The sequence below is a fragment of the Oncorhynchus masou genome, chromosome 5 (assembly GCF_036934945.1).
Source record: "Oncorhynchus masou masou isolate Uvic2021 chromosome 5, UVic_Omas_1.1, whole genome shotgun sequence".
In the NCBI taxonomy this organism is placed as follows: Eukaryota; Metazoa; Chordata; class Actinopteri; order Salmoniformes; family Salmonidae; genus Oncorhynchus; species Oncorhynchus masou.
The window spans coordinates 75,464,200-75,480,329 of record NC_088216.1 but is presented as its reverse complement, the minus strand read 5'-3'; the positions used below and the strand labels follow the sequence as shown (position 1 = coordinate 75,480,329).

The window sequence follows — 16,130 nt, the reverse complement described above, 5'->3', positions numbered from 1 at the left end:
ATTTCCGACCCATATGAAGAGTTTTGGGGTGTTTTTCTCACAAATTCTCCAAAATAACCCCGCCTCTTTTCATGGAACAAGAGGAGCGTTTTTCATCTTTCGATTGGTTGAATTGATTAGGATTGGCATAAAATCAAGGAGCGGAGTAAATTATGCTGAGCCTTTTTGGGGCGAATAAAAATAAACAGACAATCAGACGTCATTGAGTTCAAGAATTGACAAGAACATGAAAGACAAACAAAACAAAAACAGAAAAATGTGTTATGACAGCATAATAGAATGTGACAATGACACTTACTCAGAATATAATCATTATAATATTGGACTGTAGAAAATATTAGAAAATCTTATTATTTAGTCATTTCAGAGACTCAATTAACAACATGAAGGGTATTTAAACAAACACTTAATTTAAAATATTTGGTTTTGTTGATATATACAATTTACCAACCAAAATCATGACATTAGTTGCACATTTCAAATAGTTCAGAGTACTGTCTAAAAATGTTATAACATTTAATATCAACAGAGTGACCAGTTTTACTCAGTATGTACTCCTCCATATCGCTCCAAAATCTAATAGTGTACAAACAACTATAAAAAAAAAATGTGTCAGCGTTTCAGGTCCATCATTGCAAAACGTACACGTGTCTGTACACAATGTCTGTAAACCTTGAGACCATTGTGTTGGAGGGGTACATATTGTGCACATTATTTAGGTGTAACTCTCTTATTTTATTAGAAATACAAATGTAAAGGGACAAAGCCAAACCCTTCGCCATTGATTGGCTGATAGTTGTGAATTCGATTATGCTGAGCTTGGGGCAAAGCGTGACATTTTCCATACACTATATGTTTGAATATTCAATTTTCATTGGCAGATAAAGCGTTTTTTTTAATCAAAAGCAATCACTTCTGCATGTGAAAACACAGAATCCTACTAATTACTCCACGTGCTTAATTACGTCGCTTTTGTTTTGAGACGATTTCGCCGTGGGCTTTGAACCGTGCACCTGGCTCACGCCCGGGAGGCAGCCCGCTTCCGAAACCATTGCAAACTTTCACACGGTGCAACACACGGTCCAGATGAATTGAATCCCCTCATTATTACTTAGGCGACGGTCTTGATGTATTTGTGCCCAATCAGCTTTGTAGTTGTGCGATTATGCTACCCAATGGAATATATTTTTGTCCTCGAGAGCCAATCGAAATTCGACATAGGGCTGTTTTTAAATGTTTCAGGAAGTATTGGTAGCTACCAGGAAGTTGTAAACAATAAACACAACAACGAAGCTAGCTGGCTATATTACATTGTACTGAATCTGTGACCGCAACGAATTAACGTTAGTCGTTGAAGAGCAGGTTGAAGATAAATAGAAAATGGCAAGAGCAAATTTGAACATCTGATGGTGCTGTGTTATTATGGTCACTCTCGTGATGTTAGCTTGTGGCTCTGTTTTGACAAGTAGATAGCTACTGTAGATTGCTATCAACCGCATTACTCGCTATCAACAAGGATCGATAACTATCTAGCTAAACCTCCAATATAACATTGGACGTGGAAACGTCTAATTTGTGGCTTCTCTTATAATTCACCTGCTGCTAACTTCCAGCTAACTGTTGATAGCTAGTCAACGAACTAGCTAGCTATTTAGTAACAATAATATTGAATAGTTAGTTAGCTAAATATCGTTTTAAATAACGTTAGCGTCAGATCAGCTACAATTGCTACATTGATCGATCTGTTCTGACGCACATTTCCTCTGGACATTGGGATTGTAAAGCTAGAAGAACAGTATTTAAAGAGCATGTCTACCTCCAACTTCAAAAACAAATGTGTCACTCAAGTGAATTGTATATACTGTGAGAGTCTACTCTGCACAAGAGGAATGAAGGCAGTACTTCTCGCAGACACAGAAATTGAGCTGTTCTCTACTGACATACCGCCCAACAGGTAAGCAATAAAACCACTATGTTATGAAATTATCACTGAATGAGTTGTGACAAATGAGCTAATTACGGTTATGGTTTATATGAGGATCTCTCATCACTGTCTGTGTTTTGGAGGGGTTCATAACTTCATATGTTTGTGATACTGTGAGATATAGGAAGTATAATGGATAAATTCTAATCCATTATCTCCCTCTATGGCTAGAATGTGATGGTGCCCCTTTGTTCTTTAACAATCCCCATAACACCCCCCACCCCCCCTTCTAGAAGTGTTGACTTTGTGGCCAGCTGCTACTCTACAGAGAGCTGCAAATGCAAACTGAGAGACATCGCCTGTCTGAAATGGTATGTATGTAGCATTATTGTAAACACAGATTTGTCTACTCACATTACACTAACCAGTTTGCATCCATTATATATCTGCTTTGTGGTTATACAATAGCATTACTAGACAGACAATTGTTGTGGCTGCTTTATTAATATTTACCTTAGAAAATGCAAATGTTAATGTCTGTAAATGTCCATGTCTAGTGTTGTGCTTCAGTTGGAAAGTTGTTCAGCCAGCAGTTTGTCGGGTACAGTGAGGCTTTTGTCAGGACCCTTTTGTATCCCAAGGGCTTCGTTGTTGTACACAGAAACACATCGGTCAGATAACAGACACCTACTGATAGTTAGCACTTTCACAGGTGCTCGCTATAAAACGCTGACATTTTTTATCTCTCCCTCCCTCCATATCTCTCTTTCTCCCTCTCCCTTTTTCTCTATCTATTTCCCTCTCACTCTTTACTTCCCCTTTCTCTCTCAATCCCCCTCTCCAGTGGTAATTTTGTGGGGTATCACGTGGTAGCCCCATGTAAGCCCTGCCTGCTGTCCTGTAACAATGGCCATTTCTGGATGTTTAACAGTGATGCTGTGTCCACCCTTAACAGATTGGATCCTACAGGTTAGAACTCCAAGCTCACAGACCTCTGGGTAAATCCATTTGAATGTAATCACTTTTTGACAGAACCCCTTTTGATTTGAACAAAACCTTCCATACATAGTTGCCCATTGTAGAATTGCTCATAAAGTGACTTTTTGGACCTGAGTGCCAAACATTCAAGAGATAAAGGTGCTGAAAGTTGACCCAAAAGATAGACAGTTGAGATGGATATAATTTAAAAGCTGACAAACATGGATGTCCAACTATTTTTATCATTTCTGTAAAATGGAGCATGTTGTGTTTCATCCAATGGCAGGCACAACACATAAGCCAAAGATTATGTGAAATAGGCTCTAAGCTACATCATATGCAAAAATTAAAATGCATTTTTAGATAACTGACGTTAAACCTTTAGAAAATAGATATATAATAATATAATTTTGTTTTTCAAAAAATAATATAATAGTTTGACAACACTGTAAGCTTTTAAATGATAGCAAACTCAGCCATTTATATTTGTCAGTGATGAAGACATGGCTGTCTCATGGTATGGTGTGGTATGCAAAATGGGTCAACTTTGAGCACCTTTATGTCCTGAAAGATTTTGTTATTGAGGTCCAAAGAGGCACTTTATGACCACTTCTTCCATGACCAAACATATATGGAAAGTTGTTGTTTTTTTTATATCAAAAGGGATGCTGTCAAAAAGTGACAGAATTCAAATGGATTTACCCCTCTTACCAATTGATGAACAATAGACTTTATTCCGAGAAGACTGTCATAAAACCATAGTTAGTCAAAGTAATATACATGTAAAGAAGAATTACCCTAAATGCACAGTTTGTGACAAGATACCGATACCCCCTAAGGCTAAGCAACACTGACTGACTGACTGACTGACACAACACATTGCAACATGTCTGGCATTATGTGTTGACTCTTCTGATCTCCACTACCACATGACTTAGCACTCAGAAATGCAGAAGTTGAATTATTTGGAGAGGTCGTGCAAAGCCTGAATGCCAGGCTGTTTCTACTTTTGCCAATTTGTTATTGACTTAGCTTGTCGGCAAGGAAAGACTGTTCCTTAAACTGTCCCTGCACACACAAACGCTGTGTCTTCTGTTGCAGGTTTGAACCTATTGCTGTGGGGAGACCTTCCCGAGCTGGAGGACAGCGAGAACGAGGGATCAGACACCCCATCGGAGGAGGAGTGCATCAGGTAGAGAGAGATGGATGACCGATGGAAGAGAAACAGAAGAGAGGCCTTACCCTGTGACCATATCCCCCCCCTTCCCAAAAGCACACAATCCCCACGCATTCACGCATTTCGGTTACGCGTTGGACAAGTAACCGAAAGGTTGCAAGATCGAATCCTCAAGCTGACAAGGTACAAATCTGTCGTTCTGCCCCTGAACTAGGCAGTTAACCTCCTGTTCCTAGGCCGTCATTGAAAATAAGAATTTGTTCTTAACTGACTTGCCTAGTTAAATAAAGGTTAAAAAATATACAATTCTAAATTCTCTCTCTCTCTGTGGGGGGGAATCAATGGTAGAACTGGACTGTCGGAACTGCCTTCTCTCTTTAAACTCACCACTGAATCCCCATTCAAACAAACTCATTAGCTTTCACTGGCGGATGGATGTCTTAACATTTCGCATGGCTGTTTTATACCCTTTGGGTAGCCTATTGCCATTGGATGCTGGATTGAACTTTGTACGTTGTATTTTAGGTTTTCTTCAGTCCTTTGTTAGTGCTTGAACAATCGATTACAATGATGTTGTGTTTAGGTTTTAGAAACTGACATTGTTGACCTTAAGTATTTGCCAGTTATCTTGCGTTGGTCTTTCATGAGGAGGGCCAGTGTCACCAACAGATGGTATTAGTACATAAAGTATAGGTACTTGTTTGGTTCTAGGGCTCCTCAGTGATGGGATAGAGGGTACTCAATGAAAATAGAGGAGGCCCAATTACACACATGGCAAAGGAGCTGGAAAGAAAATACATGATCATGAAAGGAAAGTCACTGTCCACTCATTCTTACATTGTTGATATAGTAAAAACATTGCAGCAAAAACAGTGAAAGAAAATGTACCTTATATTCCGAGCAGATATCCTAACCCTGTATGATTCAACGCTGAACTGTTGTGAGCTTGAAAGAGCACAATGAATGAGTATATAGATCTGAGTATACTATGAGTCTGAGTATAGGATTCACTTGTGTATAGAGCTGACCTTTCCATTGCCGCAGAAGCTTTTGCTTCAGACAACGTTCTAGACTTGTATTCTAATAGCCTTGGGTCTGATTTTGTGAAGAACTGTGGGCTCACTGTCATTGTAGTTCACGCTTACCTTCTCACTGGAAGTAAATGTTTCAGCTTTTTTGTAATGCTTCGGTGCCCAGCAAGTACTGTCACAATGAGTGACATATCTTAAAGTAGCATTTAATATACCTCCCAGTTCAAACAGACAAGCTCTGCCTGTATTAACAAGGATATGTTGAAGCTCCAATTGAAAAGTATTTGTTTTGTGGTCATAACTGACAGTATGACAGATGGAAGTACACACCAAATACCTGAGATGGCAGTCACCAATTAAGATTCCTGTCTTTGTAGCAATTATTTATTAAGTTATGTTCTAAGCTCTGGCTAAGTTTATTGCATCTTGTGATATGATATACAAAATTAATAGCCAATTATGATCAAAATCATACAGACCAAATATCTTTAACCACTTATTTTCCTTTTGTTTTACAATAGTTTAATTTTATTTACAAAAGCAATGTTTTGTAGTGTGCTGTATTTTTTTCTGTTTCTCTGTCTGTTTCTATTGTACATTTCTCTTGCATTTGAGTGTTTTATGTTTGGAGGCTGATATTTTTTTTTATTATATATATTTTTTTTACCTTAGTGAAGGTAGCTAGTGATCAGCTGAGAGCTTCCTATGGCATAGACCATAGTTGGGAGATATTCAACCACTATCAAAACAGTGATTTTCTTTTTTTTCCTTTTCTTTTTTTAAAAATCTGACTTTAATATGATTAATTTAAGTAGTGTGGTTTTATTTATCAATTTGTATTTATTTATTAACAAACATATTGCTGTCTTTATACTGATGTTATTTGCCCTGCTGAAAAAATATATTTTGAAATGCCACTGATCCTGAATTGGTTGTTTGAAACATTACTTTTTTTATGCTTATTGTATTGATAATAAACCTTTTCCAAAATATCCATTGTGTTTTGTGAACTTTTTGGTAACCAAAAATCTGCAGTTAACACAGCTAGTGTACTTAAGCAAAGTATATTCCTAACTGTGTATGTATAATGGCCGTGGAAGTGATGTTGGATGTTTGCTTTGACTGTCTATGTCCTGACCGGCCAGCCGTGGAATCTCTTATTGAGTAGTAAGTAGCACAGGGCTGCCTGTCCTGCAAAATGCAGCACAGCCATGTTAAGAGTCCATCTGCACTCAGCAAACACCACTGTTTGTGTGTCTGTCTAGGGTACCCCAACCCCATCACAATTTTAACCCTGTACTCTAGGGCTGACTTGAAAAAGAGCAGAATAATTTAAAGTCATACCAAAGGTTTTTATAAATAAAACTAAAGCTAAAGAAATAGCTTTTCTATACAACTTGTGGTTCTCTAATAGTAAGCATCATCACCCTCCTCCCACTTGTGTAGAGCGATCTCCAGTGGTATGAAAACTATCAGCAGGTAGCCCTCTGTGGTCGTTCTCGTGTCATCATGTCCTCCTAGAAACGGTTGCTAACAACTCTGGAGAAAGAGTAGTGCGGACAAGCGTGTCGGCATTGAAAGTGGTATCAGTGGTTAATTGCGCGAACTACAATTTTTCAGTTCCTGCAGGTAAGTGACTCACTCTGTAGTGTATTAGTCAATTAGCTTACAACACTTGACATAATTTTGTACTTTTTTGGAAGCTGTAATTAAGTTAGAGATGATCTATTTCTAAACAGGGCTGAGTGTCCAGCCAGCTAGCAAGCTTCAGTGGTGGTGCCACTGTTTTGGCATCTAACGTTCGCTAGCTAGCTGCAAATGTTTTGCATATTCCTTTGTGCTTCCCTTTCACATGTGAAATGGTAAATCAGGAGGGATAGAAGAATGCCCTCCCTATCATTGTTTGAAGTAGCTAGGATAACATAGATCTGCCGCAAACAAAGTGCAACCACTGATTTGTCTAGCTAATTGTCTACTGTTCCCAGAGTACAATTTAAACCATGCCTCGAGGAAGATCAGCCACCAGTGTCCACTCTGACAGTAGTGACATGGATATTGATGGAATAGGTATAGTATGTGTTTTGTATGACCAGCATAAGGGTTAGCTAATTAATTCAACAACTAACTTGTTCTCAGAAATGTCAACATTAGCTTTTGGTGTACTGTGCTCCAGCGGAAACAGAGATGGGAAAACTGCAAAGACAGTTCCGGATCATGGGGGGAGACCGGCTGGCCTACAGCATCCAGTCTCAAGATCACATACGCAGACAGCGGTGAGTTCACCGGTACACCACACATCACCTTCACAGTGTCTGTGTGTGAAATACAATGTATGAATGTGTATGCTCGGCGTGTCTGTTTTTGTTTGTGTAATATGTAGGCAGGAGATAGAGACGCTTGAGAAGGAACAGGAGGAGCTACAGCGTAGTCTCTGTGTGTCTGAGAGCCTATCCCGGCGGCAGCGGGACAGTGAGGATGCCCAGACCCTGCGCTCCATGCTGGAACAGAGGGACGAGGTGGGGGACGAGGTGGAGAGGGAGAGGCAGAGTCAGGCAGAGCTGGAGCAGGAGGTACAGGAGGTTCACACACACGCACAGCCACACACACACAGAACCTTCACCCCCTTAGTGAGCTGAAGTTTCCATGTCTATGTGCTGGGGCCAGATCTCTAGCATGGAGAGAAAGTTGACAGAGCTGAGGAGAGGCGAGGTCACTGCTACTCTCAGCCAAAAGTCCCAGTCCCGACAAACTCAGAAGGCCTCACGCACCCTGGAGAACAAACTGGATAGAGTGAGTAGCATGTCTTGTCACATTCAGGCCAACACAGAATTGGATAGCACTGTTAAACCCAGTACCACACAGTACTGTAGTACAGCCTGCTGCCTAATATTGTCAAACACTGTCAATGATCCGTTCTCTGTTTTTATTTTCACATCACTTAGACCTGTCTACTATTACTGTTGCAGGCCCTCATTCGCTTCAACGAGCAGCTGACTAAAAACAGCCACCTAAGAGAGGACCTGGAGACTCTGCGTGTGGAGCGGGTCCGGTTCCAGCAGCTCCACCGCAGACTGGACAAGGTCAGGGGTCACACTGAGACCAATCAAAATCTAGGGACAGAGAGAGGTCAAATGACTCCAGTTAAACCCTGCTTCCTGTTCTAGGAGCTGCAGGAGATCCGGAAAGACATCGGAGATATGGTCAGCCTCTCCACTGCTGCATATGATGTCAGGTGAGATATGAGAGTTGAATGTGTCTGCCTGCTTGTAAGAATCCTTACTTACATATTTCAAGTGGAGGCTACTGTTTTTGTTCTAACCAGTTTGTGAGTGTGCGTTTATCTATGGGTTTGCACATGCACTTAGGTTTCGTATGGTAAATATCCATGGCTCGATCTGTCTCTCTGTGCCAGGGTGGAGGCCCAGTCTAAGATGATCATGATGAGGGAGAAGGCAGTAAAGGACCTGTCTCAGTACAGCGCTGAAATGAAGGAGCTGGAGAGGGTGATCGCACACGAGCGCCGCCTCAAAGAGTTCATGACCACCAAGTGCAGTGAGAGGAGTGGCCAGGATGAGGGGCAAGAACTGGGCCGCAGGCATGGTATGACTGAGCGTTAGAACACACGCACAGTGACGCACGCATGCTTGTGATGTTTCATTTTGGAGTTTGCTGTAACATACATGTGACTTGGGGAGTGATATGTGACTTAAGAGTAATATAAAAATACTAGAATGAAAGTGAGGATAATGATGAAAAAGATTTTACTACAGATGAAGATAATGGTGATGAGGAGGGTGATGAGTATGATGATGGCTGTGTGTTTCAGCAGCAGAGTTGAAGGAACAGAGGAGGTTGGACTCTGGGGAGGAGTCAGTGGACACACTGGAGGAAGTCTTCCATAGGATCCAGAATATCACAGGAGAGGAAGACCTGGACATGCTGGTCACCAGGTTCATCCAAGGTCAGTCCTGACCTTCACACACACATATTAATACAATGCAAACTCCAAACGCTGTCTGTTATTACCTCTGTGTGCAGTTGATATGTGTTAATGCTCCTCTTGTGGTTCTATTGCTGTTTAGTCGAGGATCAGAACTTTGCCCTCTTCAACTATGTGAATGAGCAAAACAACGAGGCTGAAGCTTTGAGGGACCAAATTAACCAGGTCAGTATGAGGTTGCTTACCTTGAATGCACAGTTCAGACCTCCATGTATTCTGATTGTGTGCACATGCGTTAGCGATGCGCGGGTTGACTCATAACCTGCAGTCACCTCAGTTATATCTGCAGGGCAGGTGTGTTTAGGGTCATGAAATATTGTGTGGATGGGTGGCGGGCAGGTTGAATAAAGAGAAAACAATGCATAAAAAAAATATTAATTTATAATTGTTGTTTAATTCATATCTATAGGCTACATTGAGGTTTTTCGTTCCTCATTTTGATCTGGTGTTAGTGCGTAGCCTAAGCTTCAGGGCCCAACTGTAGCGCGCCAAATACACGGCAATCACTAAATGCTTTCCAGAACTTGTCCAGAAAAGTTCATATCAATCCACTGAGGCAAAAAGGACAATGTCAGAGTTTAATTCAATAAGAGAGAAGCTGCGAAATGAAGAGTTTAAAATCAATAACAGGGAGGGACAGAAAAGTTCTATAATGTTTGGGAAATATTTGGTGAAAAGATGGAGAGGATGTTAGCAGTGCCAGTCCCTAAACGTCTTTGCTGAGCGAGAGTAGCAGAGTGGAAAGAGAAAAACAGACATTATCCATGTCAACTAGATGGAAGCATTCATTCTATTGATTTGTGACATTATTCCTGCTAACAAGGGTTTATTTAGTCTTCCAGGGAAACAAATAATGACAGAAGAGAAGCTGTATCCCACAGGGCACACACTGGTTGAATCAACGTTGTTTCCACGTCATCTCAATGAAATTACGTTGGACCAACGTTGAAAGACGTTGAATTGACATCTGTGCCCAGTGGGATGTACAGTATCTTGTTATAGACAAGTTGAATATCAAATAGCCTACCAAAATGTCTGAAATTATAAGCAGAAACATAGGTCTATCGAAAAAGGCTTTTCACTTTATCACATATAGTCGGGCGGTTGCGGATGGGTTATTAGCAATTACGGGCGGGAGCGGGTGAACAACCAGCTGATCCGCACATTACTATCGTGTGTGTGTGTGTGTGTGTGTGTGTGTGTGTGTGTGTGTGTGTGTCAGACCCAGAGGGAGATGGAGGAGTTTAATGTGAGGGGGCAGCAGCAGAAGCAGCAGCACCATGCTTTGTTGAGAGACATTGATCAGCAACAGAGAGACACAGAGTCTCAGGCACACGAGAATGAACTCCTGGCCAGTGCTGTGAGCAAGATCCTGGACCAGATAAAGACAGGTACACTAAACCTCTTTCTCTCTCTCTGTCTCTCTCGGTCTCTCTTTCTTTCTCTCTCGGTCTCTCGTTCTCTCTGTGTTTCTCTCCCTGTGTCTTTCTCTGTCTCTATTGCTTGCATGCTCACACAAACACACACGTAAACACACGTACAGAGCTAAACATACTTACTTTGATACATTACATGTTAGATTTACAGAGTGTACAAAACATTAAGAACACCTGCTCTTTCCATGACATAGACTGAATAGGTGAAATGATTCCTTATTGATGTCACCTGTTAAATCCACTTCAATCAGTGTAGATGAAGGGGAGCAGACAGGTTAAAAATGTTTTTTTAAGTCATGAGACAATTGAGACATGGCTTGTGTATGTGTGCCATTCAGAGGGTGAATGGGTAACATATTTCGGTGCCTTTGAACGAGGTTTGGTAGTAAGTGCCAGGTACGGCGGTTTGTGTCAAGAACTACAACGCTGCTGAGTTTTTCACGCTCAACAGTTTCCTGTGTGTATCAAGAATGGTCCCCACCCAAAGGACATCAAGCCAACTTCACACAACTGTGGGAAGCATTGGAGTCAACATGGGCCAGCATCCCGGTGGAATGCTTTTAACACCTTGTAGAGTCCATGCCCCTGACTAATTGAGTCTGTTCTCAATATTAGGAAGATGTTCCTAGTGTTTGATATACTCGCTGTATATGATGAAAGGAAAAATTGGCTTTATACTGAAGTCATAATGTTCTATGTTTGCCTGACTGTTTGTGATGGGGTAGGAGTGAACAGTGTGTTCCATAAGATGGACTGTGATCGCTCAGTGGTGGAGGACTTGCTGGGCTCGTCCTCTGGCATCCGGGAGAACAACATCATGACCTACCTGGGTCTGGTGGAACAGAGGACCAACCAGCTGCTCACCATGCAGGCCTTCCTCAACTCCAGGGTAACTAACATGCACACCCAGAATCACTCCTATTGGCCCATATCAGTCTAGCCTGGCCCCAGATCTGTTGGCAGGACGGCACAAACAGATCTGGGATAAGTCTACTATCGATCTGTATGTGCACGCATATCACAGACTGTACCATGTATGCATCCCTCTCTCTGTTTCTCACAGGATCTCGATAAGGAGTATGACCCAAAAGACCTTGCCCGATTTCTACTCGGTCAGAACCCTGAGGTTCCCAGACAAAATATCATCATACAGCCTCCTGTCACTGGGTTGGTACTTTTGTGTTATGATTTGAGCTTATTTACCCTGTGTGGCTGTGTCTTACCTGGTGTGTGTGATTGTGCTCCTCAGGGATGACTATGACACAGAGGAGTCTCCTTTCACTGATGAGGAAGAGCGGCCTCTCTCCCAGGGAGAACTACGCCAGAGAATCATGAAAGGGGTGAGCTATGACAAATATACACATTCACTTACACCTTAAAACACAGACTTCCTTTACATATCCTTGTACTACAGGATGTTTTTTGTGCGAAATATTTTCTTAATGTTTTCTTTCATCTTGATCACCTACGTTACTAATAAGGCTGTCAGTGAAGTTGAAACATTTATGACGTAATGCACTGTACTTTCAACATCAATGCTTTCTCCTATGTGCCTGTTTATGTACATTTTACACAGGTCCTGCTAAAGGAGGGATCAGTTCGTCACGCAGGACCAAGGAGAAAGATGAGTGTTCCGTCCAACAGCCATCGGCGCTCCCTAGAGGCCTGAGAGGAGCGGCACACAAGGAGATGGATATATCCCGACGGTTTTGTCAAGAAGAGATAAAGCTTGGTCAAAATGTACGCAGCAGTTTAGGATAATTAATGTAGCAGTTTAGGAGAATTAATGCAGGAGTTTAGGATAATTAATGTTAGGAGAATTAGGTTAAGGTTAGGTGAAATAATGTAGCAGGTTAGGAGAATTAATGTAGCAGGTTAGGAGAATTAATGTAGCAGGTGAGGAGAATTAACGTAACAGGTTAGAAGAATTATGTTAAGGTTAGGATAAGGGTTAGTATTAGGATTAGCCAAAAAATAAAAACACTTTTGATGTCAATTTGACAAAAGCTATATCCCATCTAGATTTGACCTTTCTAGCCACCCCCACCTGAGGAAGGACCTCATCCTAGGAAGAATAGCCGATTTTGTTATCTAGTGTTATTGCCTGAATTTCAACCATGATCAAATGACCAAATGTCACCATTTTAGTTATGATTTAATATATGGTAGATAGTATTACTTGTGCTTCTATATCTCATTTTTAATAATATGATGCTGCATCATCATGGTTTGTTACAATATAAGTGTGATTTGTTTAGCTTGAACTAATTAGGTTAGGAGATATAAAGACTTCTCTCAGTCTGGCAGCCAGCTGGTCTTTTGATGTGTCATATGCCATCTGGCTTTGATTATTCAAGTCTGGTCTCAATACAGCCCCTGCTGCCCTGCTCTCAGATGCTGAAGTGCTCCAACTGAACACAAGGGGGCACTGCTTTTCCAATCATTGTAGGTTCATTGAAACTTGTTTTACCATTTTCATATCTTCAAGTTTGGTCGTCAATATTTGTAGGATATGTTTTCTCCCTTTTTCCAAATAGATTAGGAACTATATAAACACTTGGTGTTTAAATATAAAGATTAAAACAATGTAATCTCCGCTGCAGCCACTTAATCCATACAATAGGACAATTGGGAAAGGAATTGATTGATTTTAAGAAACTTTTTGTCTGAGGTTATCCAACATAACCAAGAGTCATCAAAGAGTATTACTATAGTTAGGCTAGCGTTGAAAGGTCTCCATGGAATGGTCTCACATGGATTACACACAATTATTTTACCTTTATTTAACTAGGCAAGTCAGTTAAGAACAAATTCTTATTTTCAATGACGGCCTGGGAACAGTGGGTTAACTGCCTTGTTCAGGCGCAGAATGACAGATTTGTACCTTGTCAGCTCGGGGATTCGAATTTGCAACCTTTCGGTTATTAGTTAAATGCTCTAACCACGAGGCTACCTTGCCGCACCATGCTGACCAGACCGCTCGCATGCCACCGCCATCATGCTGATTTTCTTCACCCACACCAGACGCGATCAGGACAAGCAGGTTGAAATATCAAAATGAACTCTGAACCAACTATATTAATTTGGGGACAGGTTGAAAAGCATTAGACATTTATGGCAAATTATCAAGCTAGCTTGCTGTTGCTAGCTAATTTGTCCTGGGATATAAACATTGGGTGTTATTTTGACTGAATTACACAAGGTCCTCTACTTGACAATTAATCCACAGGTAAAAGGGGAAACCGAGTTAGTTTTTAGTAATCTTTCCTCTTTCAGGCTCCTCTTTTTCTTTGGACTTTATATGGCGGTTGGCAACCAACTTTAAGTTGCATTACCACCACCAACTGGACTGGAGTGTGGACCTCAGTTCGTCTTTCAATTGCCCATGTGGGTACATGCTCCTAAAAACCAATGAGGAAATGAGACAGGCGGGACATGCAGCGCGTCAAGCCTCACAAATAGAACCAAGTTCTATTTTAGTGCCTGGCTATGCAGACCAGTGTGGGTGCAATAATTGAATAACAGGTAACTGTACATTTATTTTGCAACACGAACGGTGTGGTCAGCATGTTACAGTGGGGTAAAAAAGTATTTTGTCAGCCACCAATTCTCCCACTTAAAAAGATGAGAGGCCTGTAATTTTCATCATAGGTACACTTCAACTATGACAGACAAAATGAGGGGGAAAAAATCCAGAAAATCACATTGTAGGATTTTTAATGAATTTATTTGCAAATTATGGTGGAAAATAAGTATTTGGTCACCTACAAATAAGCAAGATTTCTGGCTCTCACAGACCTGTAACTTCTTCTTTAAGAGACTCCTCTGTCCACTCGTTACCTGTATTAATGGCACCTGTTTGAACTTGTTATCAGTATAATAGACACCTGTCCACAACCTCAAACAGTCACACTCCAAACTCCACTATGGCCAAGACCAAAGAGCTGTCAAAGGACACCAGAAACAAAATTGTAGACCTGCACCAGGCTGGGAAGACTGAATCTGCAATAGGTAAGCAGCTTGGTTTGAAGAAATCAACTGTGGGAGCAATTATTAGGAAATGGAAGACATACAAGACCACTGATAATCTCCCTCGATCTGGGGCTCCACGCAAGATCTCACCCCGTGGGGTCAAAATGATCACAAGAACGGTGAGCAAAAATCCCAGAACCACACGGGGGGACCTAGTGAATGACCTGAAGAGAGCTGGGACCGAAGTAACAAAGCCTACCATCAGTAACACTACGCCGCCAGGGACTCAAATCCTGCAGTGCCAGACGTGTCCCCCTGCTGAAGCCAGTACATGTCCAGGCCCGTCTGAAGTTTGCTGGAGAGCATTTGGATGATCCAGAAGAAGATTGGGAGAATGTCATTAGGTCAGATGAAACCAAAATATAACTTTTTGGTAAAAACTCAACTCGTCGTGTTTGGAGAACAAAGAATGCTGAGTTGCATCCAAAAAACACCATACCTACTGTGAAGTATGGGGGTGAAAACATGCTTTGGGGCTGTTTTTCTGCAAAGGGACCAGGACGACTGATCCGTGTAAAGGAAAGAATGAATGGGGCCATGTATCATGAGATTTTGAGCGAAAACCTCCTTCCATCAGCAAGGGCATTGAAGATGAAACGTGGCTGGGTCTTTCAGCATTACAATGATCCCAAACACACCGCCCGGGCAATGAAGGAGCATTTCAAGGTCCTGGAGTGGCAGAGCCAGTCTCCAGATCTCAACCCCATAGAAAATCTTTGGAGGGAGTTGAAAGTCCATGTTGCCCAGCAACAGCCCCAAAACATCACTGCTCTAGAGGAGATCTGCATGGAGGAATGGGCCAAAATACCAGCAACAGTGTGTGTGAACCTTGTGAAGACTTACAGAAAATGTTTGACCTCTGTCATTGCCAACAAAGGGTATATAACAAAGTATTGAGAAACTTTTGTTATTGACCAAATACTTATTTTCCACCATAATTTGCAAATAAATTCATTAAAAATCCGACAATGTGATTTTCTGGATTTTTTTTCTCATTTTGTCTGTCATAGTTGATGTATACCTATGATAAATTACAGGCCTCTCATCTTTTTAAGTGGGAGAACTTGCACAATTGGTGGCTGACTAAATACTTTTTTGCCCCACTGTATATGCATCTTTCTACTTTTAGGGACATCCTTGTATAAGTGATCGGGGAGGAGACATGTTAAGTCAATGTACAGAAGGTTTACATAGAGACAGATCTGACATACATTACCAGTCAAACTGTAGACACACCTACTCATTCAGGGTTTTTCTTTACTTGTACTATTTTCTACATTGTAGAATAATAGTGAAGACATCAAAACTATGAAATAACAAAGTGTTAAACAAATCAAAATATAGATTCTTCAAAGTAGCCACCCTTTGCCTTGATTGACAGCTTTGCACACTCTTGGCATTCTCTCAACCAGCTTCATAAGGAATGCTTTTCCAGCAGTCTTGAAGGAGTTCCCACATATGCTGAGCACTTGTTGGCTGCTTTTCCTTCACTCTCCTTCGTCAAATAGCCCTCACACAGTCTGGGGGTGTGTTTTGGGTCATTGTCCTGTTG

The 16,130-nt window shown here is 41.3% G+C and overlaps 2 protein-coding genes across 3 annotated transcripts; both read left to right on the top strand.

Annotated features, from left to right (window-relative positions):
* Nucleotides 1-1,248: 1,248 nt before the first annotated feature.
* On the top strand, nucleotides 1,249-6,104 carry LOC135540254 (protein FAM72A-like). Its single transcript, XM_064966797.1, has 4 exons — nucleotides 1,249-1,954; nucleotides 2,218-2,295; nucleotides 2,769-2,893; nucleotides 4,004-6,104. The coding sequence occupies exons 1-4, from the start codon at nucleotides 1,809-1,811 to the stop codon at nucleotides 4,096-4,098; spliced, it is 444 nt and encodes a 147-aa protein (XP_064822869.1). The 5' UTR covers nucleotides 1,249-1,808; the 3' UTR covers nucleotides 4,099-6,104.
* Nucleotides 6,105-6,598: 494 nt separating this feature from the next.
* odad1 (outer dynein arm docking complex subunit 1) lies at nucleotides 6,599-12,852 on the top strand. Of its 2 annotated transcripts, none has more exons than XM_064956604.1 (15): nucleotides 6,599-6,739; nucleotides 7,096-7,177; nucleotides 7,284-7,383; nucleotides 7,491-7,680; nucleotides 7,775-7,900; nucleotides 8,077-8,190; nucleotides 8,275-8,342; nucleotides 8,523-8,710; nucleotides 8,940-9,071; nucleotides 9,193-9,275; nucleotides 10,333-10,501; nucleotides 11,272-11,435; nucleotides 11,610-11,713; nucleotides 11,796-11,886; nucleotides 12,123-12,852. In XM_064956604.1, the coding sequence occupies exons 2-15, from the start codon at nucleotides 7,111-7,113 to the stop codon at nucleotides 12,213-12,215; spliced, it is 1,689 nt and encodes a 562-aa protein (XP_064812676.1). In that variant the 5' UTR covers nucleotides 6,599-6,739; nucleotides 7,096-7,110; the 3' UTR covers nucleotides 12,216-12,852. The 2 variants fall into 2 exon arrangements, with proteins under 2 accessions (XP_064812676.1, XP_064812668.1); XM_064956596.1 differs by having other exon boundaries at nucleotides 8,937-9,071.
* Nucleotides 12,853-16,130: the final 3,278 nt, after the last annotated feature.

Coding starts and splice junctions, on each gene's coding strand:
- LOC135540254 (XM_064966797.1), top strand. CDS start 1,809: ATGTCTACCTCCAACTTCAAAAACAAATGTGTCACTCAAGTGAATTGT. Junction 1,955..2,217: donor ACTGACATACCGCCCAACAG/GTAAGCAATAAA, acceptor CCCCCCTTCTAG/AAGTGTTGACTTTGTGGCCA. Junction 2,894..4,003: donor TAACAGATTGGATCCTACAG/GTTAGAACTCCA, acceptor CTTCTGTTGCAG/GTTTGAACCTATTGCTGTGG.
- odad1 (XM_064956596.1), top strand. CDS start 7,111: ATGCCTCGAGGAAGATCAGCCACCAGTGTCCACTCTGACAGTAGTGAC. Junction 7,384..7,490: donor GATCACATACGCAGACAGCG/GTGAGTTCACCG, acceptor TGTAATATGTAG/GCAGGAGATAGAGACGCTTG. Junction 11,887..12,122: donor GCCAGAGAATCATGAAAGGG/GTGAGCTATGAC, acceptor CATTTTACACAG/GTCCTGCTAAAGGAGGGATC.